A 27,975-nucleotide genomic window follows, 5' to 3' on the forward strand; every position below is an offset into this window, starting at 1 on the left:
AGGTCGCAAGACCCGTCCTGACCGATCCATAATTGATAAACAACTGGTCAGACCTACGAATATCCTTGGTTTTATCCAGATAAAATTTCAACACCCTCCTAACATCCAGAGAATGGAGAGACCTTTCCGCTGGGGATGAAGGGTTCTGAAAGAACGTAGGTAAAGTTATAGTCTGGTTGACATGAAAGTCAGAAATAACCTTGGGAAGAAATTTAGGGTGAGTACGCATAACAACCTTAGCAGCATGAAATACAGTATAAGGTTCATTACAACACAACGCCTGAATTTCACTCACCCTGCGGGCCGATGTAATGGCCACGAGGAACGCCGCCTTCCAGGACAGGTGCTGCAACGAAGCCTTATGAATAGGTTCAAAAGGTTCCTTCATCAATCTGGACAGCACCACATTCAATTCCCATGAAGGCGAGGGAAGCCTGACAGGAGGGAATACTTTCTTCAACCCTTCCAGAAAATCTTTGATCACGGGAATCTGGAAAAAGGAAGTCTGTGAAGGGCATTTCCTGTAGGCAGTCAATGCAGCCAGGTGAACCTTAATGGAATGCACATTAAGGCCAGACTGCGCCAAATGTAAAAGGTAAGGAAGGATGACATCTTCCTTACAGGTCGTAGGATCATGGTTCTTGGACTGGCACCAGATACAAAATCTCTTCCACTTGTAAGCATATGAAGTCCTAGTGGAAGGTCTCTTGGACTCCTTCAGAATGTCCATGCAGTCATCGGGCAGATTAAGATGGCCATACTGCACTATCTCAGGAGCCATGCCGCCAAACTCAAAGACGAGAGGTTGGGGTGTAACATCCGTCCCCCGAACTTCGTGAGAAGGTCCGGCCTGCACGGCAACCGAATGTGAGGAAGGAGAGACCGGTGAAGAAGGTCCGTGAACCACCACTGCCTGGGCCACTCCGGGGCGATGAGTATCATCCGGGCCCTGGACCGGGCCAGTTTGATGAGCACCGCCGGAATCAGGGGAATGGGAGGAAAGGCGTACAGAAAGCTGTCCGTCCAGTCGATCCATAACGCATTCCCCAGCGTCCCTTGCTGGAAGTACCTGGAGGCGAAGTCTCTGCACTTGCTGTTTTCGGCGGTGGCGAACAAATCTACGTCTGGAGTTCCCCACCTTGCGAAGACTTCTCCAAGCACTTCGTCGTTTATGACCCATTCGTGGTTTTCCTGGAGCAGTCTGCTCAGTGCGTCTGCCTGAACATTCTGTACACCTGGTAAATGGGTGGCCGTTATCGTCAGTCCTCTGGCCAGGAGCCAGTGCCAGATCGTCTGCGCCTCCTGTGACAGAGTGCGCGATCTCGAGCCTCCCTGTTTGTTGAGGTAATACATCGTGGTGGTATTGTCCGTCTGAACAAGCAGAGGGGTGGTCCGGAAGGACGGAAGAAAGGCTTTCAGCGCCAGGTGAACAGCTCTGAGTTCCAGGAAATTGATGTGATACGTGGCCTCCATCGGTGACCACGTGCCTTGAATCTGCAGAGTCCCGGAGTGCGCTCCCCATCCCAGAAGAGACGCATCCGTCACGACAGTCTGCGTGGGAATGTCCTTGTGAAAGGGAACCCCTCTGAGGAGGTTCTCCGCCGAACACCACCACTTCAGGGACTGAAGAGCATGCAGCGACAGGCGAATCTTGTCGTCCCAAGATCCTTTCCTCTGATCCCACTGGTCCTCCAAGCACTCCTGCAACGGTCTCATGTGCAGCCGTGCGTGTGGCGTCAGGAAGATACAAGAGGCCATCGATCCCAGTAGAGAAGACACCGTCCTCACTGTTGTAGATGGAGTCGTCATAAGAGCCTGAGCCTTCCGAAGGAGTGATAATCGTCGCTCTTCCGAAGGAGACACGCTTGCTGACAGCGTATTGATGGAGGCTCCCAAGTACTGTATGCATTGGACCGGAGTCGGAACAGACTTGGCCATGTTGATGTGCAACCCCAGCTTGTTCAAGAGAACGCACGTCTTCTGGAAGTGTGCTCGCGCTTCCGAGAAGGAGGATGCCTTGATCAGCCAATCGTCCAAGTAAGGGTAGACGAACACCTTGTTCTTCCTCAGGTGTGCCGCTACCACCGCCATGCACTTCGAGAATGTCCTTGGCGCAGACTTCAGTCCGAATGGGAGTACTGTGTATTGATAGTGATTGGTGCCGACTTGGAACCGCAGGAACTTCCTGTGTTTGTGTGCAATGGGCACATGGAAGTAAGCATCCTGTAGGTCTATCGCGCACAGCCAGTCTCCCTGTTGCAACTGAGGGTAGATCTGGTGCAACGACAGCATGCGGAACTTTTCTCTGCGAATCCACTTGTTTGCCTGTCGCAAATCCAGAATGGGCCTGAACTCGTTCTTGTCCTTCTTGCGAACCAGAAAGAACCGGGAGTACAGACCTCTTCCTCTCTGAGACAGAGGTACGTCTTCTATCGCCCTTTTCCTTAACAGGATATCCGCTTCCGCCTGAAGCTCGCGCAGCTGAAACTGCGAGCCGACCGGGGGGATCGCTGGAGGAGGGCTGGTGAACCGAAGACTGTATCCATTGCAAACAATATTCAGCACCCACTTGTCCTGAGTAATTTTTCTCCACTCTGCCAGAAAAAGTTGGATGCTTCCCCCTACCGGAGTGGGTAACGGATCCGGGGGAAGTAAGTTCCTAGGGCCTAGACCCCGCCTGGCCCTTGGGCGCCGGAGCCGACTGCTGGCCTCCTCTGCCCCTCTGCCGCTTCTGGAACGGCTTACGGAACTGCTGCTGCTGCTGTTGTGAGTGTCCCGAAGCCTGTCCCCGTCCTCGGCCTTGACCTCCGAACCGCCGTTGGAAAGGGCGGTACTGCTTCTTGGTCTCCTTGGGTTTTTCCAATCCCACAGCCGTCAGCGTTTCGGCCTCCGCCTTCATGCGGGCCATTTCATCATCTGCGTGTTTCCCGAAGAGGGTTTCCCCGGAAAACGGCAGATTGGCCACCCTCTGCTGCGCGTCCGGTTTCAGGGACGTCAGCCGGAGCCATGCGTGGCGCCGTTGGTTGATCCCGTGGCAGAACCCGTGAGCAGCCAACAGGGAGGAGTCCGCAGCCGCACTGATTATCTGGTTGGCCACCAGCATACCCTCACTCAGGACCTCCATGAAGTCTTCACGCTGCTCCCGAGGCAAATGCTCCGCAAAGCGCTCGAGGGAGTCCCAGAGGGCGCGGTCGTAACGCCCCAACAGAGCCGTTGCACTCGCCGCTTTCATGGATGTCGCGGAAGTCCCACAGATCTTACGCCCCGCCGAGTCCATCCACCTAGATTCCTTGTCCGGGGGGACCGTGGAGGTCGGAGTGGTGGCGTGCTGCTTGCGGGCCGCCGTGACGATGACGGAGTCAGGCGGAGGCTCCGCTCTCAAGAAGGCCGGATCCGAGTCGGGAGCCCGGTATTTCTTCAGTAGCCTGGAAGGGGCCGCCCTCGTCACAGCCGGGGTGAGAAACAGCGCCATAGCCGGTTCTTCCAAGCCCGGCACCAGGGGCAGGAGGGGACGAGACATGTGCCTCTGATGCAGAGTCTCGAAAATGACGGACGTCTTCGGAGTAGGCACTGTCAGCGTAATGCCTAGCTTCGCCGCGCCCCGCAACAGGACGTCTTGAAAGGCAACCAGGTCATCTATTGGGGACACTCTGGTGTCCGGCGACCCCGACAGCGTAGGTGAATAGTCCCTGGTCCCAGATGATCTCGTGCGAGAGCGAGATTCGCGCCTCCTATGGCGGTGTCTCGACCTCGTGGGAGACCTGCGCCTAGAGCGAGAACGAGACCTGCCAGCTCTAGGGCGCTCCTTCGGTTTGCGAGGAGGGGTCTTCCGTGGCTTCTCACGGGGACTCTTCGGAGCCTCCCGGGGCTTCGGTTTCGGGGTCCCCTTGGGAGGAACAGGCAGCGACGGCAGCGAAGTGGACCTCGGCGGAGGAACCACCGGCTGCGGGGCGGGCCCATGCGGTGGGACCGGAGGTGGATCCGGATCCCCCCTAGGAAGTGGTGGTATGGGCGGAGGGTCCTCCTTCGGCACGGGTGGAGGAGTAGGAGTCCTGGGTCGAGATGGAGTGTACACTTCCGAGTACACCGAGCCCGGTGACCCTTTAGGGGACGGTTGCGGAGAGCCATCCCCATCCGCAGGCGACCTCTTCCTCTTGCGACCACCGGAAGTGGCGTGACTCCTGGGGCTAGAGCCCCCTCTGCGCCGTTTGGGAGAGGGAGATCTACTCCTCGGCGCTGACCGCCGTCTGCTGGACGCAGAACGACGCTTCTCCGGCGTCGAACGGCGCTTCCTGGACTCCGGCGTCGAACGTCGTCCCCTCGACGTCGACCCTGTCATCCTCGGCGTCGATCGTCGACTCCTCGACGTCGATCTCCTCTTGCGCGACCTCTCACGCCGGCCTCTCGACGTCGGGCGGTCCGCCCTCGGCGTCGATCGTCGACGTCGCCTTGTTGTCCCCGACGTCGAGGAGCCCCTCGACGTCGATCGGCGGTGTCGCCTCGACGACGACCGACGGTGTCGCCTCGACGGCGAGCGTCGGTGCCGCTTCGACGGCGAGCGCCGAAACACGTCCCTGCGCCTTCGGCGTCGGTATGAAGACCTCGACGTCGACGATGACGATGACGTCGACAGCGGTTTCGACGTCGGCTTCTCCTTCGCCGTCGAGCCGTCACGCCGTCTCGACCCGGAGCCCCGGGGGGACGGGGAGCACGCCGTCGTCATCCCTCTCGACGCCGCCGTCGAAGCCCTCGACGTCGACGGAGAATGGGATCGTTGGCTGGACTTCCTGCCCCCGGGGAGCCCCCCAGGGGCCTCAGCAGTGGCAGAGGGATCCTTCCCAGGCTGCCCAGACCCACCTGCAGCACGTTGGCGCCTATCCTCCAGGCCAGCCAGCCTGATCTTCAATCTGTCCCTGAGGGTCCTAGCAGAAAGTTGCTGGCAGATAACACACTCCTCAGGGCCATGATCTTCTGGAAGGCACACGATGCAGACATCATGGGGGTCGCTTTTGGCCTTCTTCCTCTCACATGCTGGGCACTTAACAAAAAGGCCAGGCATTTCGGAGCCCCAAAACGCCTAAAATACAGCACAAAAGTGAGAAGAGAACACCAAGCAGTAACTGCAACACTTTAAAAGTCAAAAAGTGCAAAAAACGATTCAATAAACCCTTGAAAAAGGGAGAGCTCAATGCCAGGGTCCTGTAAGCAGGAGCCGGAAAAAAGAACTGAAAGTAAGTTGGACCTGCTATGCATTCTGGGATACTGGGAGAAGTCTGGAAGGTTCTCTTAAAGGCACAGTATCCTGTTTAAGCCACATAATGGCAGCCTATGGGGCTTGTCTGTCCCTACCTTCCTCTCTATCATTCCTGAGTCTTTGACTGGGGGAGGCAGGTTTCTCTATGTAGAAACTAGCAGGCTGGGCTGTGTGTGGTGAATTTTGGTGGAATTTCTAGTTGAAGTACTGGACAGTGTAGCCTGTGGATATAGGCTGCATTATTTGTCTTTAATTCTCTCTTAAGTGTCTTTGCAGTTCCTGCATTATTTTGACAACTTAAGAGATTATTTTTGATTGCCGGGGTCCACGCACATGGGCGGGACTATTCACTAGATTATGACTATACACAGAGATCCCCTACTACAGAATGTGCGGTTGCCCTTGCGTCCCGTGTTGGCCATGGTGGTGATCAGGCAGGGGTGGCGAAAGTGAGGGGTCTCCGCTCCTTGGCCGCCAGAAGCTGCAGGCCGCTCGGGTCCAGCTGCGTCGGACGCCCCGGGAGGGGCACGCTCGTCCCGGACGCTCAGAGGCCTCTGTGTAGGTCGGGGGGAAGGGAAACCTGCGTTTGCCAACCCCGATGTGAGTCTCAGCGCTTTACACTGAGTGCTCTCCGATCTCAGGGACCGTGTCCGCAGCCCCGGAACTCGCTGTGCTGGGCCAACCGTTGCGGGCCTTAAGGAGAGCTTGTCTGGTGCATTTGGTCAGCGGGATTGACTCTCCAAGTCTGGCCTCCTCATATCCCCTGGCGAACTGCCATGTATGTCCCGCTCTCGGTTCTTGGGGCTGTTTTACATATGGCCCGCGTGGGCCATCCGGCGGGAGCGGCGCGTTTGAGTCCGCGGCCAGTAAGCCAGTTGGCGCGGTCGCCCGCTCGGCCTCCCGATCAATGGCGCCGCCCCAACACAGGTACAGTCTCAGGGGCAATCAGCAGCAGCTCCCAAGTGCCAGGCGCCGCTGCAGCTTTGTCTCGCCTTGTGCACGCCCCGGGCCCGGTCTTCCCAGTGCTCCTCCGCTGTCCCTCCTCACCCCCTCCACACCTTACCGGGTGAGCTGCTCGTCGCCGGAGGGGGGGGTCGCTGCCACCGTCTCCGCTGCTGGGCCGTCGCTCCCGGCGGCCGCACTTCCGCTTATGCTCCGGGCCCGGACTAGGCCCGAAGCCGGGGGCTCAGTTGTCTCGAAGGGCCGCCATACCCCTCGGCTCTCGGGCGAGGCACTGCTGGGCCGCTCTGCAGACGCCCGGCCCGGTCTCCGCTCCGCCCCCGGTCCGGGGGCCGCTGCCGATCCTCTGCTTCCCCCACCGCAGCCTCCAGCCAGGTCGCTCTCTCGGCCGCCGGAGCACAAGAAGCCCCGCAGGCACCGGCCGTCGCTCTCCACACTCCCTTAACCTCGTGTCTCCGGAGGCCGGTGCTCGGTCCCGCCGCACTCTGCCAGCGGTGCCTTCAAACCGACACCTGCGCGGCACCGGGTGGTCTGGCTCGCTCTGGGGTGCCGAGCTGTCGAGGAGAAGGGGAGAGAACTCGCTATAGAGCCGAGTTTTAGGGCTTAGGGCCGGGGAGCCTCCGAGAGTGCGTCCGCTCAGGCCGCCATCCTAGCCACGCCCCCTATAAAATGTTTTTTGAATGACTTAAGGTTGGAAAAATACTATCTCACACCATCCTCAATCCGGTCATTGTCAAGGAAGGCACTACAGGCGTTGTACCTCACACACTTAGAAGAAATAAGAATGGCTAAAGAGGCCTTTAAACCATCTGTACAACACTTTATGGTCGTCCAAATATACTTTTTCCATTCAGCCCTATTTAACTCATGATTTTTCCATGTTTGATAGATTTCTTCTGACCAGATTTGAGTTAAATGTCTTCCATCGCTTGGTTGCTTTCCCAAAGAGAAATAACTGGAACTCATGTCCCATGTCTGTGTGATAACACTTCTATCCAGGCAACTATTCACACTCTCTTTTTCTGTAAATATTACAGTGAACATAGAAAGATTTGGCTGATTCCGATATTAAAACTTATGGGCATGGGGAGGAGCTACGCCGCGAACCAAGATGGCCGCATAAGCTCCCGGCTCCGCCGACCTCCGCCAGCGGCTCGTCTATCCTGTTGTTTATCCTCTACCCACGCCCTGTGCCTGGATGTATGAAGGTTACCTGATGCCAACGGTGCTGTCCCGGACTTCCTACCTTATTCAGCGATGGAGTTATGTCGTGTCCCATTTTCGGCCTACTCCCGGGCTGCCGCTGGGACCTCGATTTTTGAACTATCCGAGCGGGAACTGATCAACATCGGCTGTGGGACCGCGACTGTGGCCGGTCTTCCAGACTTGAATAATTCTTTCCGCTTTCGACTTGTGACCTCGTTGATGGATGGTGCCAGAGAAGAGACATTGTGACGTGCTGCGATCCTCCTGCACCGTGGCTGGGGGCTGTGTGCCTGACCCTCGTTTCCCGGTCCGGGGGCTGACGGGCTGCACCCACGGCCGGTGACTGTGTTGAGTGTGCCAGTTCGGGGCGCCCCTGTTGTTGAGATCGCTAAATGTGTGCCCGGAGCCCGGCGATGTGGGCTGGAGATTGTGTCCCCCTCCGTCCTTTGGGCCCCGGGATGGAGGGGATGGATGGTGCACATTCATTGAGTTCCGTAATGGCAGCGATTGGGGCGCTCCGCTCGCAATTCACCGTCGCATGTGTCTCCCTGGCGGCAAAGCTGGATGATGTCTGCTCGCGACCGGCCGCTGACGCTGCAACACCTGAACAGCAGTTTGTGGTCCAGTCGAGCGATTTGACCCGCCATCTTAAGGTGCCCGAGCGGCAGCCCGACTTCGCTCCTTTGGGTGTCGGCCTCACTTCTCCTTCATCTGCTACAGTGCCTGGTCTTCCCTTCACGTTTCCTATCCGATGGTGTATCGTCGCTGGAGGTCCTGTTCGTCAACGCCGAGTCTCGGGGTCCTGTCGAAGGGGACTGCCATTTTTCTTCGTCCCGGCCCCTCAGCATAACGGAGGCCGCCATTTTGTGTCCGGACTTTGTTCCATCTTCAATGCCTCGGACTGTCATGGACGCTTTGTCTGCCTCTGGTCGGATGTGGCTTGGTCGGAATGTGCTCCGGAATGGATTCGCACTGGTCAGGGCTGACTTTGACTTTTGAGTTGTTCTTGCTCCTCGCCACTGCTTCGGACCACCTGAGGCGCTCCCTTTGATTGCATTTGTTATGACTTTGGCGATAGATCTCCCCGTGAAGCTTGCAGGGTTGACTTTTAATTTCCTGGGTTTGCTCAGCTCACTTTTGCCGGGACTGCACCGAGTATCTCACCGGGCCAGGGGTGGGGTGTTTTTTTTTTTATTGGTGACTGTCCTCCCCGTGATAATGCCGAATGTTTGCTTTGATTGATGATGAATGTATCTTGGGGGGGTCACTGCCGGCGGGGGGTGCCGGGTGTCCGGGGGTGTGTTTGTTTCTCTCCTCCTCCACTTCTTGTACTTTTTCCCTTCTGTGGGGCAGTTCCGGGGCGACAGGCACGCTGTTAGTGGGTTAGGCCGTAGCCATTACAGGGGTGCAGGGTGGCGGGTGCGGGGGGGGTTTGTTATTTTAGTTTGTTTGGTTCTATGGTCCCTATCGCTCTTTCCCGGCTTTGGAAGGGTTCTTTCCTCTTTAGTAGGGTTGGCTGTCTCTTGGTCTTGCACCTTTTTTCTTTTTCTGGCATCTCAACAAGCCTCTGTTTCTTCGTTCTTGGGGGGTGGGCTCTCTGGGGTGATATTTAGAAATGTTGTTTACTGAAATATTGCCTATTGTCCAGTATTACCGCCGCCGCTGCCTAGATTATATAGTTGCTGTAGTCATAGCCTATCTCCGACTGTAATTGGGGTACGTCCCCCTCGTCTCTTTTGTGTATCTCTCATGTAAGGTGTGATGTCCTTGTTGTTGCAGCCCCTACTCTTCTTCTAAAATTTAAAAATGAAAACCTCATATCCTGTGTTGCGAGCCTCACAACCACGTCGGGTGTACCTTAACATATCCTGATTGCTGATTGGCCTAAGTTTCTCCTGTTTCTATTGACTTTCTTTGCTGCCGGCCGTGATGGTTGTGGGCCTGCGCATGTATCTCCTTACTTTTTTGAATAAAGGTTTTAAAAAAAAACTAAAAAAAAAAAAACTTATGGGCATCAGAAGGTGCCGACCGGCTTTGCTTTCTTTACAGTATTTGGGTGAGGAGTGGATATCGAAGTATATTGCCAAATTTCTGAAACGTATTTATCGACATCGACCAAAACTATAAAAAACATTGTATTATTATGAATTCAAAAATCTAATCAAGTTACGAAAAAGTAAGATGATGTCCCCTTCTATGTATATAGCATGAACTCTTTTAAACAAATGTTGCACAAATCAAACTGTAAATATGTTTCTTAGAATTGTATATGTTTTATAATAATAGTTTTTATATCAGCAGTATTTTGTTCGAATGTAGAATGTTAAAATGAAATTTAATTGTAACAATGCTTTTATGGTTTTTTTCGTGACAAAAACCGAATAAAGAAATACTTGACTTGACACTTAATTAACCTACCCTTTGGTAGCTTGGCACAAAACACTCAGACCTAACTTAGATGCAGCGTGTGAAGTGTTTATGCAGCACACAAACAGTAATGAAATGAAACACAACACAAGAAAAATCCTGCACCAATTTAGAAAAATAATGAAACGTTTACTAAATAATTTGACACCAAAACAACAAGAATCCAGTCAGTAGAATGGGGGAAATTACTTTTTAGGTTCAAATCCTTTTATTGAGTTTGACATTGAAAAGAACAATACAAAAGAAACTACGATCAATATCCACTGGCGGGTGAGGACCAAGTGAAAAGGGAGAAAACTGAAGAGAATAGACAATGAGATGGGGACAGTAGAGTGGGGGAAATTAATTACCTATTTAGCTGAAATGATGGCCTTCAACATAGAAACAAGGTATATCGCTTGTCTAGAGGTGAGTGCCATATCAGTCAAAACTGTTTTTTGTGGGTATAAGGTGGAGGATGCGTAAGTAGCCTCGGTATGTCAATTCTAAGAATTCGTGGGAAAGGAATTTCAGACAGGGTCCCCACACTCAAAGTATTAACACACCCTGTTAATACTTGGAGTGGTTGCAACTGTGACTTCTGTGCATTGAGAGTGAGCCCTAGATTTGAGAATAGACGAAGGCAACTTTTGACAGCTTGTCTTGCAGTCTGTTTTGATGGTCCTTTGAGCAGCCAGTTGTCGAGTTATGGGAAGACTTGTATTGCCTGAGACCTCAGTGCTGCAGAAACTGTGGGTAAACATTTCGTGAATATTCTTGGTGCCGATTTCAGTCAGAATGGGAGCACCTTGAATTCAAAGTGGATGCCAGCCACCGTGAACAATAGGTATTTGCGATGTTTGGGGTGTATAGGGATATGGAAGTAAGCGTCTTCCCAGTCCAGAGAAGCCATAAAGTCCCCTTCGTTGAGGCAACTGAGCACATCTGCCAACGTCACCAAGCGAAAACTCTGCTTTTTCAAGAATTTGTTGAGTCTGCGCAAATCCAGAATCGGGCGCCACTCTCCCAACTTTTTCTTTATGAGGAAGAAGCAAGTGTAGAATCTTTTTCCTTTTTGCGAAATAGGAACCTTTTCTATCGCATTCTTGCGAAACATGTTTACGGCTTCTTTGAACAGTAAGTGAAGACGAGGGGGAGGGGGCCCTTGGGCGGGGTTGTTGGTGGTTTCTTTAAGAATTCCAGAGTGTGTCCTTTTTCCACCAGGTCGAGGACTCTTTCGCCTCGCCTAGCCGCTTTGGTTGACTGTAGGCGGCGGCGGGCGCCATCTTGGGTGTGGGCTGGGGCTGCGCTCTAGTCGCGCTGGCCTCCCGCCCTCCCAGACTACTTAGCTTGCCGTGTTTCGACGCTCGCTGCCTTCTGAGCTCTCCCTGTGTGAGCACTAGGGCTGCGAGCTACCTGGAATCAGTTTTACTCATTGCTGCATTTTTTAACCTGTTGTACTTCGTCTTTTAAATCATTTTACATTTCGTGCTGAAAAATTCTGTTTGGGGGCTTTTTATTCTTTTTGCTTAATGGGAATGTAGTAGAGGCACTCTGACACACTCCTCACGCTATTAAGCTCTCTTTCGCCTCGCCTAGCCGCTTTGGTTGACTGTAGGCGGCGGCGGGCACCATCTTGGGTGTGGGCTGGGGCTGCGCTCTAGTCGCGCTGGCCTCCCACCCTCCTCACGGCCAATAATTGAGCACCATGACCAGACGGCGCAGCGGGCTGGCGCAGCGGGCGCGCGCCGAAGCTGCGCCAAAGCCAAGCGCGTCTGCGCCCGTCCGCGGCCGGACACGGCCGGACACGGCCCAGGGCCACAATCCCTGGTCCCCGACTGCGCTATTCTTTTCAGCAATTAAAAGAGCTGAACCTAGGTAAGCTACATCATGACTGTATTACTGTTTGTCCTACCGCCGCGGTGGGCGTCTGTCCCCCCCCGTGTCCGGGGTGCAGCTACCGACTCCCACATTTTTACTCGTCAGTCCATCTAGACCCTAATTACATCTTGTCTCATGCTCCAGATAACGCTGTCTCTCATAGTTGTCGAGCAGCGCTTATTAACACACGGTCTCTTCCATCCCATAGTTTCCAGATTAGCGAGTTTATACTCGCCCATGACCTGGATTTACTATTTGCCACTGAAACCTGGGCAGATGCTGGGTCAGGGCCGGACTTTTGCGCTGCAACCCCTGATGGATATAGTGTAGCTAGACATGATAGACCCATAGGAAGAGGTGGCGGACTCGCTATTATTTACAAGGACAAATACCTTACCACCTTTGATCCTATAAACTCCGCCAACTGTGAAGCAGCTACCTTTGCTATCAGCATTAATTCCAAACAAACCCTGAAGGGTATACTACTATACCGGCCTCCTGGCCCCCGTAACCCTTTTCTTTCCACTTTTTCTGACCTAAATGACCACATTATAAGCTCTGAGAAATATATGATATTGGGAGACTTTAACTTCCATTTGGAAGACCAGGACAACCATTACACCATCCAACTTACTGCTGATCTCTCCAATCTGGGACTGTACCAATTGGTCAAGGGCATTACACATCAGGCGGGACATACCTTAGACGGTCTGTTCACTAACGATCCTGACATCTCTGTACTGGACACCATTCCAATCACGTGGTCAGACCATAGGGCCATTATATTTCAGCTATATACCCGGACCGCAAATCCTTCACTACCCAGGCCACGAACCAGGGTTGGGACTCGTGCCTGGAAAAACGCGGATATCCCTCAGATGTTAGACTCCCTAGCCTTCTCCTGCCCTCAGGGAGGAGATACCCCTGCACTATCTGCCTCAGATTTTCAGGATTGGATTCGAAGTGCCGCCGATCTAGTGGCCCCGGAGAAACTCACTAGACCTAATAGAGCATCTCCGTCCGCCGCTTGGTACACTGAAGATCTTAGACTTTATCGCCAACATTGCAGGAACCTAGAAAGGCGGTGGAGGAAAGTCTATTGCCCCATAGCCAAACAAAACTATAAAGATGCCCTCAGAATATATAAAAAGGCGATTATTGCCCGAAAAACTGTTTTTTTCTCAGCACAAATAGAGAACTCCGTAAATTCTGCTAGAGAGCTGTTCTCTGTTGTTACGACTCTGTCCACTCCCTCTACTGGACCCGGGGTCGAACCCTCACAGATCTTCTGTATTCAACTGTCCACTTTCTTTACCACAAAGGGGGCAGATATATATGCATCCTTTGAAGGGGATACCAGAACTAAACATAGAGTCTGTACTGGGGAAGAAGTAATTTCTGATCACAATCATGATCGCTTTCCCTGTTTCACACCTACTTCACAGGACAACATTATCAGACTCATTTCCACCATCAAGTCGGGCACCCCTCTGGACCCTTGTCCTCCTTCCGTGATGGCAAAACTCATTGAAGTGATCTCACGTCCACTCATGGAAATTTGCAACACTGCATTCCAGACAGGTCAATACCCCAGCTTGTGGAAGAAGGCTGTCATAAAACCCCTTTTAAAAAAACCTTCCCTAGACCCTACAGCTGTGGCCAGATACAGACCCATTGCGTGTCTGCCCTTTCCTGCCAAAGTATGCGAATTCCTGATGAATAGACAACTCTCAGAGTTCGTCGAGGTTCACCAACTCCTCGACGAAATGCAGTTTGGGTTCAGGAAAGGGCATGGAACTGAGACCGCCTTGATAAAGGCTTCTGACGAGATCAGGGCGATCATGGACCAGGGAGGGGCGGCTGTCCTGATCCCTTTGGATCTGTCGGCAGCCTTTGACACGGTCGACCATACCATCCTGGTCGACCGTGTCTCAGCCCTGGGGATAAACGGTTTGGCCAGGGACCTTATTTCATCTTTCCTGGAAAACCGTACCCAGACAGTGAAGCTGGGAGATTTCTATTCCCCTATCTCTGCACTCCCTTGTGGAGTCCCACAGGGCTCCTCGCTAAGTCCCATGCTATTTAATATCTACGTAGCGGACTTGGCGAGGGTAATAAAGGCCCATGGGGTACGGCTTACATCCTACGCAGATGATACCCAGCTGGTCCTGGCTATCCACAGAGACGGCTCTACTGTGGCAGCCAACTTCCAAAGAGCCATGCTTGAGGTCAGCACCTGGATGGCCTCGAATTGTCTGAGGCTTAACTCGGACAAGACCGAGATCATGACCTTCGGCAGGCTCTCCCCTGAATGGTCTTCTATCTGGTGGCCTGAAAAGCTGGGCCCTCCACCTGTCCCAGTGGAAAAGGCCAGAAACCTGGGAGTAATCTTTGACAGTAAGCTGTCCTTTGACCTCCACACTAATAAGGTTGTCTCTTCAGCATTCTTAATTTTGAAAAAAATTAAGAAATTACTGCCTTATCTCCCCACCTCAGCTGGGAAAACTCTGGTCTCTACCTTAGTTTTCTCAAAAATAGACTATGGGAACGCTCTCTTTTTACATACACAGAAGCGTGTCCTAACGAAGTTGCAATCTATCCAGAATGCAGCTGCAAGGATTCTTCTAAATATTCCTCGCCGCAAGCCCACCACCCCTGCCATCCGCCACCTCCACTGGCTGAGAGTTGAGAGCCGCATTAAATTTAAGGCCCTCTGCATTGCCTATAAGGCAGTACATGGCATAGGACCCAAGTTCCTTACCGAAGCTTTTCAGCTTTATACTCCCAAAAGGCAATTAAGATCGGCTAACACCAGTCTCCTCCCTGTACCGCGTACAAGAACTGCCACCTGGGGAGATAGGCGTTTTCTGGTGGCCACTCCAAAACTTTGGAATCTCTTGCCACTGGCCATCAAGACCGCCCCGAACCTGATGAGCTTTTGCAGGCTCCTAAAAACATGGTTGTTCAACCAGTAAGATGATGGCTGATTCTAGTAGCTCCACAGCGCCAAGACACCCCAGGGTATTTGTTGCGCTATAAAAATTTCGAAAATAAATAAATAAATAAATGATCTGATGTTCCGCCATTGTTGGGAAAAGGTGGAGATCTCCGCGCCCACAGGGAGGGGTGAATGTTGGACTGGCATTCGGCAGAGCTCATTGACGTTTGTTGGAATCTCGGCCTTGATTATTTGATCTTCGTCTTCCGCCCTGACAAGAGAAATTACTGGAAGTAGATTGCCTGTATGAAGATTGGTAATACGGCTGTTTATACTGAGAATGGTATTGCCTGTTTTGCTGATGGTGGTATTTTCCCCTAGAAGAAAAACCACGACCCCGTGATCCTCTAAAAGAGCCTCTCTTATATTGCAGGGTACCAAGTGATTTTGCGGATTCGGTATCCGTCTTAATGGTAAGTAAGGTGTCATCTATGTGCTTACCGAAGAGCGAGTCCCTATCGTAAGCCATATCAAGGATTTTTGTTTGCACTTCCGGTCTGAAGGAGGTTGCTCTGAGCCAACCCTGGCGTCTGAGGACCGCAGCACCCGCTAACTGTCTAAAGTTAGTATTTGCAATGTCCAGGGCGCAGTCTATTATCTCTGAATCAGCCCTTTCTCCTTCAAGCACTATCTTACGTGCCTCCTGTTCACGGTCTTCTGGTATCAAATCTATGAACTCAGACAAATCTGACCACATCTGTCGGTCATAGCGGGCAAGAATTGCAAGAGAATTCACTGCCTTGATGAAAGATGCAGCATTAGTGGAGAACTTTTTCTCTATTAAATCCAATCTTCTACCCTCTTTATCTGGTGGCATAGAGATTGGAGTGGATGGATTCTTGGACCTTTGTTGTGCAGCTTGCGAGATTACAGAGTCCGGACATGGGTGGCCCACCAGACAAGATGGAGTTTCTGGCGGTACTCTATACTTCTTTTCAATACGAGGAAGGACTGCAGGGATAGAAGCCGGCGTCTTCATAATCTTAAGACCTTCCTTCCAAATGAAATCTTTGATAGGTATAGCCCTGGTGATTTTCCCATACCCCTTTTTAAAATCGTGCAAAAAACAGTCTGACTGCTCAATAGTAACTGGCATTCAAATCTTGCAGCAGCCCTTTGCATGATATTGTGAAAGCCGCCAATGTCCTCAGGTGGAGAGTCAGAGGGTTGCGGCAAAGGAGGCGAAGGAATGGGGATTAAGTATTCATCCCACGGATCTCCAGTTGCGTCGTCATGAGGCAGCTCGCCTTCCTCTCTTCCATCTTCATCCAAAGAGGAAGTATTCTGATCCTCTTGTGGAGTGGGGTCTACTGTGTGTCTTGGCGACACTGGAACCTGCGGTGGTGGAGGCATAGGTACATCCGCCGGTACAGAAGATACAGTTGGAGTGGACGGTGTAGGCGGGAACCTCTAGCGATAGTCCGCCAACATGGCATGTAAGTCCTGAATTAAAGAAGGAGGGAGATGACTTGTCTCCTCCGTACGTGGAGATCTATATGGTTGTCTAGAAAAAGGTGTAGACAAATCCTCTTGATAGAAATGCTCCTGAATATCCTCTTCTTCATCCTCTACCTGACATTTTATCCGCAATTCTGATGGATGACGAGCAATCCCAAAGGGACCTTCTTCGTCTCCATCCTCCTCATCAGATTCCTCCTCTTCAACATATGTTTCCAAAATGTGCGATGGCAGTAGCGGAGAAATATTAGCATAGTCCTGCCTATGATAGGTTTTTAACTGAAAATTAGTGTATGCCACAGGTGAAGCATGAGACACTTGAGGTAAAGCAGGCCAGACTCTTGCAGGTGGAGTTTTGGAAATGACGGGACTCTTTGTTGATTTAGGCGTCTTAATCAGATGTGTTGAGGCGGGTGGATCGCTGATGGAATTGCCGTCGACGGGCTCGTCGTAGATGGACTCGTCGTCTACAGAATCGTCGTTGACAGAATCATTGTCGACAGTGTTACTGTTGATGGACTTTTCGTCGACGAGACCGCCGTCGACGGAGCTGTCGTCGACGGGGCCGTCGTCAATGGATTCTTCGTCGACGAGGCTGACGTCGACGGGACCGGCATCGCCGGACTATTCTTTGATGATCCAGTCGTCGACGTGCTCTTCGTCGATGAGATCTTCGACGTCGACGGGCTCTTCATCGACGATGACTTTGATGTCGACGGGGCTTTCGTCGACGATGACTTCGTTGACGATGGAACTGTCGTCAATGGTATGGTCGTCGACGATGATTTGGGTAAAATTGAAGAACTGTCCTTAGCCCCAGAAGATCTCTTTGAAGAAACCTTGGCTGACACAATAGGTGATTTTATAGCAGAAGTAGACACCGTAGCAGAAGAGTTTGAGGTGGTAGACGTCCCAGAGACTGTGTGAGAAGACACCAGTGAAACAGTTTTTGCCTGGGCTTTACTCACTGTTTTAGACGCTGAAGATCCTGAAGGCGGAGAAGATGGAGAGTCAAGAGGAGGAGAAGATTACCTCCTTTTGGGTTCTGAAGCACCATGAGAGGATTTGTGATGTTTTTTCCTCTCAGGAGAAGAGCTATCCCTGGATCTGGCTCTTTTGCTGGAAGTTGAAGCTCTGTCCTCATCAGCTGTAGAAGATGATTTGAGCCATAAAAGAACCCTCGCTTCCCTGTCCCTGATGGTTTTGGCAGGGAAGGTGCGACAAATCCTACAATTCTTCACAATGTGATTTGGATGCAGGCAGTAGATGCAGTCTTTTTGATGATCATCTACATGGACCCTCTTTTTATCACAGGTCCTGCAGGCCTTGAAAAGGGCTTTCTTCTCAGACATCCTGAAGTGAAAAGTAGAAAAACTGAGTAGGCAGTCAGGGAGACTCCCTTCCACACGACGTGTGGTGAAAATCTGAGGAGCACTGCCTCTGCTGGGAAGGTTCTAGAGGGTGCTGACAGCTGATTGGTTGGAACTACTTTCAGTTCTTTTCATATAATGAGGTAGATAGGCTGCTAAGTTTTGGGCCTTTTGGGGCCTACAGTCTTGTCAGCCTACTATACATTTTTTCGAAGGCACTGCTTTTGTATGTATTATTACCATGGGACTCCTGCCTCAGCGACGGGGAATGATTCAGGCATGTGAATCTATGAAAGATCCCCCAATACTGGATAAGACTTCATCTCTTTCACCCTTCTCCATCCATCATTCTACTAAGCCCTGGTGCCTATAATATAATAAACCTACCTCCGTGGTCATAGCACACAACATGTCAACACTTGCCTCACAGGATCAACATAAAGTACACACTTATCTAACAACACACCACAAATTGCGTAGCGTGCTATCCACGAGGTCAAGCGATCTAGTGTCCCACGTAGGGATAGTAAGTGCTATATAAATGTTCCAATACAATACATAACAATTACTGGTGATATACTGGAAAACTTTTACATGTCCTATAACATCTTAGAGAAAAGAGAGATTTTCTCACCTGAGCGAGGAGCCGGGGGAGGGGCCTGTCCTGATCCTGAGTAAAACAAGAATAGTGCAAAATATTACAGGACGCACAAGTGCACAAGAGTGCAAACTGTGGAACCTTTCAGGATTTCTATGTCACATAGTTACATTTGAAGCACTAAACTAGAATACAGAATGCTCCACCTCAGTGCAGTGCAGGAATGTGGAGTATCCCCTGGAAAATAGAGAAATACCGTACTGCACTTGAAAACAGAGCACTGCTGTGGCATCTTAGATCCTGCTTGGAAGAAAAAGTTACTTACCTTCGGGAACAATCTTTCTGGTGGATACTTTGTCTACCTGCAGATTCTTCACTTTTTATCTTTCGCAGGTGTAAGAAATATTCAGAAACTTTCCAATAGCTCTCCACTTTGATAGGAGAATGTAAGTAACTGAGTTATTGCTTGAGGGGGTTATAAACCCAAACCAAGCAACAACCACAATCCTTGTTCTGATGAACCAAAAGAAACGTGTTACTTACCTGTAACAGCAGTTATCTAGTATTGGTGTCTTTCATAGATTCACATGCCTGAATGATTCCCCGTCGTCGAGACGGGAGCCTCCGGTACAGAGAAAAGTAATGTCCTATAGACATACATAGAGAAAAAAGGCCTAAGGTCCTCACCTTAGTAGCCTATCCTTGTCCTTATGCAAAAAGGACCAAACTCTTAGAGTCAGCCAATCAGCTATCACCTCCCTCTAGAACCTTCCTGACAGGAGCCTCAGTCTCTCAGATTTTCGTACGCACCAAGCTAGGTAGGCGTAATACCATTAGAGAGAAACCTGAGTCCTTCCAGGGGAGGCGGGAGGGTTGCATGTGAATCTATGAAAGACACCAATACTGGATAACTGCTGTTACAGGTAAGTAACGCGTTTCTTATCCAGTATTAGGGGTGTCTTTCATAGATTCACATGCCTGAATCAGAGTAGTCAGCAATACATTATGCACATTTCTGAAATAATCATGCTACATAGTCATTTTAGATAATACACATATTACCATGCGACTTTGAAACATTAGCATATATCAAAATATTATAACAGCAAGAGATGTGCATACCAGGATGGGGGATGTTGGAAGGCTCACCTCACTGGAATAGATGGCGAAGCACCGCCTGGCCCACTGCTGCATCCTTCAGAAGTTCAGCATCCAGGCAGTAGTGTCTGGAGAAGGTGTGCGGTGACTTCCACGTCGCCGCTCTACATATGTCCAAAATCGGCACTCCAGCGAACAGCGCTGCTGATGTGGACATCGCTCTGGTGGAATGCGCTTTAACATTAGCACTCAAAGGCCGTCAGGCCCTGTCATGGCAGAATGCTATCGCTGAGGAGATCCACCTTGAGATGCTCTGTTTCGTTAGAGGCATACCCATCCTTGGCCTACTGTAGGCCACGAAAAGCTGTGATGACTTCCTGAAGCTCTTTGTTTTGTCTATGTAAAACTTTAGACACCTTTTGAGGTCCAAGGAGTGTAGCGTCCTTTCTGCTGCAGTGGTAGGGTTCGCAAAGAAAGAACGTAGAACCATCGGTTCATTAAGGTGAAAGTCTGAAGGCACTTTCGGTATGAACTTGGGATTTGTCCTCAGCACCACCCTGTCCTGTTTGAACTGCATGAAGGGTTCCTGAATGGATAGAGCCTGTAGCTCGCTTACTCTTCTGGCAGATGTTAGAGCGAGCAGCAGAGCCGTCTTCCATGAGATGTACTTGATGGATGCTCGATGAATGGGCTCAAAAGGGTGCCTCATGAGTTGGTTGAGGACTAAATTGAGGTGCCATGTCGGTGGGACCCTTCTAGGTCTTGGGAAGGATCTATATACTCCCTTTAGGAACTGCTTGATAAGCCTATTGGACCAAAGAGACGGTCCTTTGAAGGTCCTGGTGTATCGTGAAATGGCCGCCAAATGCACCTTTATGGATGCATGCGCCAGTCCTGACTGTGCCAAGTGCAGTAGATATGGAAATATCTGTTCGGGTGTGATATGGAGTGGTCTCACGCCTTTCTCTAAACAACATATGCAGAATCGTTTCCATTTTAGAGAGTATGTTTTGTTGGTACTGTCTGCTCTTGCTTTTGCCAGCACGTCCCTGCATTCCTGAGGGATGTTTAGATGACAGAACTCTCTGTGCTCAGGAGCCAGGCCGATAACCTGAGCGATTGCAGGTTCGGGTGTTGCACCTGCCCGTTGGACATTGTCAGCAGGTTCGGGTGCTGCTTCAGACGGATCGGTGTCCTGATGGAGAGGCGATGAAGATCCGAGAACCAGTGCTGCCTCGGCCAGAACGGGGCAATTAGGATCAGGGTACAAGGCTCCGCCTTCATCTTCCTGAGGACCCTGGGAATCATCGGAAATGGCGGAAAAGCGTACGCAAATACGCTGAACCAACCGATGGAAAAAGCATTTCCGAGTGACCTTGGTTGGGGACGCCAGCTTGCGTAGTTTGAGCATTTGGCGTTCTCCTTGGTGGCAAACAGGTTGATTCCTGGGACTCCCCATTCTGAGAATATGTGATCCAGCGTACTCTTGTCGAGCTCCCATTCGTGGGAGAGGGATTTCTGTCTGCTTAGGGCGTCCGCAATGGTGTTGTCCTTGCCCGGGACATAGTCCGCCCTGAGCATGATCCCATGGAGTACAAGCCAGTTCCAGACCTTTTGCGATTCGCGTGATAGAGTGAGCGAACGCGTTCCCCCCTGTTTGTTGAGATAGTGCATCGTCGTGGTGTTGTCCGTTCTGACGAGCACCTGGGAGTTCTGGATGCGTGGTAAAAAGGCTTGTAGTGCCAGGTACACAGCTCTCAGCTCCAGAAGATTGATATGGAGTTGCATTTCCTGATTTGTCCATTTGCCGCTTATTCGGAGGTCCTGGAGGACAGCTCCCCTCCTTCCAGGGATGCATCCGTGGTGATCACCAAAGTTGCTGCTGGAAGCAGGAACGGCAGACCTATAGACACATTCTTGTGATTTTTCCACCATGTTAGGCTCTTGGCTATTTGTGGTGTTATCTTCACAATGTACTCGAAAGAACCTGTACTCTGTGTCCATTGGTTCGTGAGGGCTTCTTGCAATGGGCGCATCCTGAGTCTGCAGTGAGGGATGAGGAGTATACAAGAAGACATCATTCCTAGGAGTGATTTGTAGGTTCGAACTTTTAGGGACTTCTTTGATGCCACAGCCGTGGCCAGAGATATTATTTTGTTCTTCCTCTCCTTTGAAGGAAATGCCCTTGCGCATTCCGTGTTCAAGGTCGCCCGAGGAAGGTGATGTTTCTCGTTGGGGTCATGCAGGATTTCTCGTGATTGAGAGTTAATCCTAGCTGCTGAAAAAGATTGGTGCAGGCGTTGGAAGATTCGATCGCGCCTGCAGCTGAGGGTGCCTTTACCAGTCACTCGTCTAGATAGGGGAAGACTTGGTGACCCATTTGACGCAGGAAAGCTGCCACAGGCGAAAGGCACTTGGTGAAAATCCGCGGTGCGGATTTGAGGCCAAACGGTAGGACTTTGAATTGGAAGTGCTGTCCTGCCACCTCGAATCTCAGGAATTTTCTGTGACCCTTGAGGATCGGGATGTGGTAGTAGGCATCCTGGAGATCCAAAGATGTCATAAAATCTCCTTTTTCCAGTATGCCTAGTATTTCTTGGATCGTCACCATCCTGAACGACTGACTCTTCAGGAAAGAGTTGAGAGACCTGAGGTCTAGAATGGGCCTCCACTTTTTCTCCTTCTTGCGTATAAGAAAGAAGCGGGAATAGAATCCTTTCCCTCTTAGAGACGATGGAACTCGTTCGATTGCTCCTTTCTTCAACATCGCAGATATTTCCTGGAGTAGCAGGCGTAGATGTTTGTGTGGCAGCCTGCGGGGAGGGGTTGCGGGTGGGATGGTGGTGAATTCCAGGGAATGGCCGAATCTTATTAATTGAAGTACCCACCGATCTGTGGTGATGAGATGCCAATTGTCTAGGAAATGGGTCAATTTTCTTCCAATCTTTAATGAGGGATATAGTTGCTGGACTGGCTGGAGTAATTGGTCACTGGCGGCCGCCAGTGCCCCTCCTCTGGTTTTTGCCCCTGAAGTTTGACCTCCCATAAGAAGTCTGACGACCTTGTTGCTGCTTCTGTTGGTACTGGGATTTATTCTGGTAGGAATACGAGGACCTATTTTGATAGGATCCCCTGTAGGAGGACTGGCCCCTGGATTTGTTGCCTCGAAAGGACTGGTTCCGTGCCTGTAAAGTACCAAGTGCTCTGGCAATATCAGTGTCTTTCTTTATCGTTTGGAGCGCCTCGTCAATCTTGTCCCCAAAAAGGTGTTGGCCGTCGAAGGGCATGTCCAGCACTTTCGTCTGCACCTCTTGTCTGAATGACGTTGCCTTAGGCCATCCTTGACGGCGCAGGACTGCTGCCCCAGCTAGTTGTCGAAAGCCAGTCATGGCTGCATCTATGGCACAATCAATGATCTCAGCTGCCGAGGTTTGAGCCCTCCGTAAGCAGTGCCTTGACTTCCTCCTGAACTGTGTCTGGCAGTTCCGCTATATATGGGACTATATCTTCCCAGAGCTGGCGGTTATAACGCCCCAACAGGGCTATGGAGTTGGCCACCTTGATGGTCATGGCCGATGTTGTTGTAAACCGCTTACCGATTGTGTCTAACTTCCTGCCTTCCTTGTCCGGAGGGGCTGACAGAGGAGAGGAAGGGTTGCGAGAATTCTTTTGGGCCGCCTGGGTTACGACCGAATCCTGTTTCGGGTGCCCATTTAGGCAAGCTGCCGCTGTGGTTGGAGCCTTGTATTTTTTATCCAGGCGTGGAACAACCGCATGTACAGAGGCCGGCGTCAGCATCAGTTTCTTTCCCTGGTCCCAGAGAAATTCTATTATTGGGATAGACTTCGCTGTTTTCTGTGTTTGCTCCTTGAAGTCATGTAAGAAGCACTCCGTCTCAGTTGATTCCACACCATATGAAATCGCTTTGCCGCCCTTTCCACTATTCTATGGAAACCGCCAATGTCCACTGGTGGTGAATCTGCCTGGCGTGGTTGGGGTGAAGCTGGGGAAGATGCCACATACTCTTCCTCTTCTTCGTGGTCCGACTGGATTTCTTGGACTTCCCCCTCTTCCAGTTCCTCATCTTCCTCATCTGATGATTCTATCACCTGAGGTGGCACTTTCTCATGGCGGACCTGAGTAGCTGGCCGTGTCTGTTTTGGGGCTGCCACTGGTGTGATTGTAGCAGGCGTTGGGGACCCTGTCTCAGTTGCCGGTGTTTCCGGGAAACGTTGTTTGTAGTCCTGGATAAGGAATTTAAGGTTATTAACAATTGAAGTGGGAAGGCATACCATCGGGGTGACCTCCGTGCGGACATGAGCTTGGAAAGAGTGTTCCTGGTAGCTCATTTCCTCCTGTTCCTCGTCCGTGCTCTGACATTTGACGTGAAGGTCCGAAATGGAAGTAGCCTGATCCAGGAGTTCTTCTTCTTCAGATTCTTCACTCTGGAGAATTTCTGTAGGCAAATGAGTTTGCATTTTACTTGGTGACGTTGTTTCCGGTGTAATCTGCTTCTTGGTTAGTTTGCCAGACGCAGAACCTGCTGCAGGAGCCCCTGCCGACGTTTCTGGTGTTGTCGACGGTGGCAGGGTCAGAGACGACGTTTCTACCAGCTTGGCTTTCTTCCACGGCTCGGAAATGGCCAAAGTCGACGACGATTCCCCGGTCGACGGTGTCCTCGTCGACGGTAAGACCTTTGTCGACGGTGCCTCCGTAGACGATATTTTAATCATCGTCGACGCCTTCGTCGACGATGCGCTCGTCGACGATGCGCTCGTCGACGCTTCATTCCTCGTCGACGGTGATCTCGTCGTCGACGGTGATCTCGTCGTCAACGTCTTCATCGTTGACGTCTTCGTCGTCGACGTCTTCGTCGTCAACATACCCGTCGACGGGGGGCTCTTCATCGACGACACCGTCGTCGACGGGACAATCTTCGTCGTCGACGAGGTTTTGGACGTCGACGACGGTTTCAGCAGAATTATAGACGGAATAGGTTTACCTGCTGACGACGATGAAGGAGTTGTCGTCGTCGATGGGAAAACCGACGACGCTGTCGTCGTCGACACAGTCTTCGTCGCTGTGGTGACGTGAACTGGCGCCATAATTCTTTTTTGCGCTGAGGAGGATGTCGCAAGTTTGCTGGATGACTGTGTAGGCTTCTTAAAAGTCTGAGAGTGCTTTACAGACACTGAAGATTTCGTAGATCTTGCCTCTGAAGACTTCTTCTGTGCCTTCATAGGAGGAGTGTCTGAGGGGCCAGGGGAAGCCACCCTTGGCCTCTTCAGGGAGACTTCTGAGGTCATTGAAATGCTCCCCACTGAAGATTCCACATTTTCCCTCTCCTTAAGCCTGTCCAGCCAGATGAGCAGGCAACCTTCTCTGTCCCTCAAGGTCTTGTTAGGGAAAGACCTACATATCTTACAGTCTTTAGGGACGTGGTCTGGATAAAGGCAATATAAGCATAGAGCATGCTTATCCTCAACATGTAGCCTTTCTTTCCCACATGAAGAGCAGGCCCTGAACAGGGCTTTCTTCTGGGATTCAGACATGTCAGAATTTTGAAGAAATAAATAACTTACTGCAGTGATAGGTGGTTTGAAGTAATCCTTGTCGAGATTTAGAAGAAAGAAGTCACTTTTAAAAGTGAACAAGTTGTTTTTTGAAGAGATCCTGAGGAGAACTCAGGCTGGAGACTCCCTAGCACAACGTGCAGTAGAACATCTGAGAGACTGAGGCTGCTGTCAGGAAGGTTCTAGAGGGAGGTGATAGCTGATTGGCTGACTCTAAGAGTTTGGTCCTTTTTGCATAAGGACAAGGATAGGCTACTAAGGTGAGGCCCTTAGGCCTATTTTCTCTATGTATGTCTATAGGACATTACTTTTCTATGTACCGGAGGCTCCCGTCTCGACGACGGGGAATGATTCAGGCATGTGAATCTATGAAAGACACCCCTAATACTGGATACCAGTCACTTAATTAACCTACCCTTTGGTAGCTTGGCACAAAACACTCAGGGGAAGATTTACAAGCCCCTTGCGCCACTTCTGCGTCACTTTTAACATGGGAAAAGTGACGCAAAAGTGGTGCAAGGGGCTTGTAAATCTGCCCCTCAGACTTTACTTAGATGCAAAGTGTGAAGTGATTAATGCAGCACACAAACAGTAATGAAATAAAACACCAAACAAGAAAAATCCCGCACCAATTTAGAAACAAAATGAAATGTTTAATAAATAATTTGACATCAAAAAAACAAAAATACAGTCAGTAGAATGCGTACAATTACATTTTAGGATCAAATCCTTTTATTGAGTTTGAAATTGAAAAGAACAAAACAAAAAAAAACTATGACTGAATCCACTGGCAGGAGAGGTACAACAAGTGAAAAAGGAGAAAACTGAAGAGAATAGACAAAGAGATGGGGACAGTAGAGTTGGGGAAATGAATTACCTATTTACCTGAAATGATGGCCTTCAACATAGAAACAAGGTGTTTCACTTGTCTAGAAACTGAAAGGGAGTGCCATATCAGTCAATACTGTTTTTTGAGGGTATAAGGTGGAGGATGCGTAAGTAGGCTGGGCATGTCAACTCTAAGAATTCTTGGGACAGGAAATTCAGACAGGGTCCCTATATCTTGTTGAATAGAGGAAGCTTCTGCTCTACTAAGGTTGTTAACTTCTCCATGGCAAGGAGATCCCAGATTTTGTAGATTCAGTCTAAGTGAGTGGGTATCGTAGCTGTACCCGAAAGCGTTAGCAATACTTGCTTGCCATGGCTTAAGCAAGAGTGATGGCTCGTCCACGCGGGGATTTCAAGGGAAAGTCAGGGCATTCAGGAGACCCAGGAGAATGTAGCTCTGGAATCCGGGGAGTTCGATGTTATACATTTGGTCAATGGAGGCAAAGACTTTAGAACAGAACTGCTAAAGCTTTGTACACTGCCAAAGAAAGTGGGTTAAAATTCCCACTTGGTTGCAGCCCCTCCAGCAACATGTATATCCATCTCTCTTCCATTGAGCTGTTTGCGGAGGGGTATAGTACTTACAGTGCGATTTTTTGAGGAATATTCCTTCGCCTGAGATGCTATGTACTGAAGAATGGGAATGGGATCACTTTTGAATGGCTGACCATTCTTTGGAAGCGAAGAGGTGTTCGCACATTTCTCCCAGCGCAACAGTGCTGAAGATTTGACGAGGTTCTGTAGAGTGTTGAGAGATATATATATATGTCAGAGAGGAGACGTCTGAAATTGTAAGAGAGGATGGCTAGCATGAGGCAGATGCAGGGCTAAGTGACTCAGTGTTGGATGGCTAAGTACTGACACTGAGTGGCGGATGGGATATGATAATGTCACTGGATCTGTGAAAAGTCCAACTGCGCCCATCTCTTTCACCCTTCTCCATCCATCATTCTACTAAGCCCTGGGTCCTATAATATGATAAACCTACCTCTGTGGTCATAGCGCACAACATGTCAATACTTGCCTCACTGGATCAACATAAAGTACACACTCGTCTAACAACAAACCCCACATGGCGTAGCGTGCGATCAAGAAGAGCAAGCGCTCCAGCGTCCCATGTAGGGATAGTAAGTGCTACATAAATGTTCCAATACAATACATAACAATTACTGGTGATATACTGAAAAGCTTTTACATGTCTTATAACATCTTAGAGAAAAGAGAGATTTTCTCACCTGAGCGAGGAGCCGGGGGAGGGGCCTGTTCTGATCCTGAGTAAAACAAGAATAGTGCAAATTATTACAAGACGCACAAGTGCACAAGAGGGCAAACTGTGGAACCTTTCAGGATTTCTATGTCAGCGAGTTAAATATGAAGCACTAAACTAGAACACAGAATGCTCCACCTCACTGCGGTGAAGAAATGTGGAGTATCCACTGGAAAAAAGAGAAATACCTTGTGATGTAAGGTACTGCACTTGAAATCAAAGCACTGCTGTGGCATCTTCGATCCTGCATGGAAGAAAAAGTTACTTACCTTCTGGAACAATCTTTCTGGTGGATACTTTGTCTACCTGCAGATTCTTCACTTTTTATCTTTCGCAGGTGTAAGACTGAATTCAGAAACTTTCCAATAGCCCTCCACTTTGATAGGAGAATGTAAGTAACTGAGTTATTGCTTGAGGGGGGTTGTAAACCGAAATCAAGCAACAACCACAATCTTTGTTCTGGTGAACCAAAACAGTCACTTAATTAACCTACCCTTTGGTAGCTTGGCACAAAACACTCAGGGGAAGATTTACAAGCCCCTTGCGCCACTTCTGCATCACGTTCAACATGGGAAAAGTGACACACAAGTGGTGCAAGGGGCTTGTAAATCTGCCCCTCAGACTTTAATTAGATGCAAAGTGTGAAGTGATTAATGCAGCACACAAGCAGTAATAAAATAAAACACAACACAAGAAAAATCCCGCACCAATTTAGAAACAAAATGAAATGTTTAATAAATAATTTGACACCAAAAAAACAAATATCTAGTCAGTAGAATGCGGGCAATTACATTTTAGGTTCAAATCCTTTTATTGAGTTTGAAATTGAAAAGAACAAAACAAAAAAAAAAACTATGACTGCATCCACTGGCAGGAGAGGTACAACAAGTGAAAAAGGAGAAAACTGAAGAGAATAGACAAAGAGATGGGGACAGTAGAGTTGGGGAAATGAATTACCTATTTAGCTGAAATGATGGCCTTCAACATAGAAACAAGGTATATCGCTTGTCTAGAAACT

General features: G+C 50.1%; 1 protein-coding gene across 1 annotated transcript in view; it reads right to left on the minus strand.

Moving 5' to 3' along the window:
* Nucleotides 1-27,975, minus strand: part of LOC147703652 (uncharacterized) — a 1,900,603-nt gene that overhangs the window by 180,243 nt on the left and 1,692,385 nt on the right. The window contains exons 29-30 of the mRNA XM_086929537.1: nt 26,926-26,961; nt 18,168-18,203 (exon numbers count right to left, since the gene is read on the minus strand). Coding sequence (XP_086785663.1) covers nt 18,168-18,203; nt 26,926-26,961 — 72 coding nt within the window. The remainder of the gene's footprint in view (nt 1-18,167; nt 18,204-26,925; nt 26,962-27,975) is intronic.

The sequence above is a fragment of the Lissotriton vulgaris genome, chromosome 7 (assembly GCF_964263255.1).
Source record: "Lissotriton vulgaris chromosome 7, aLisVul1.2, whole genome shotgun sequence".
Classification (NCBI taxonomy): domain Eukaryota; kingdom Metazoa; phylum Chordata; class Amphibia; order Caudata; family Salamandridae; genus Lissotriton; species Lissotriton vulgaris.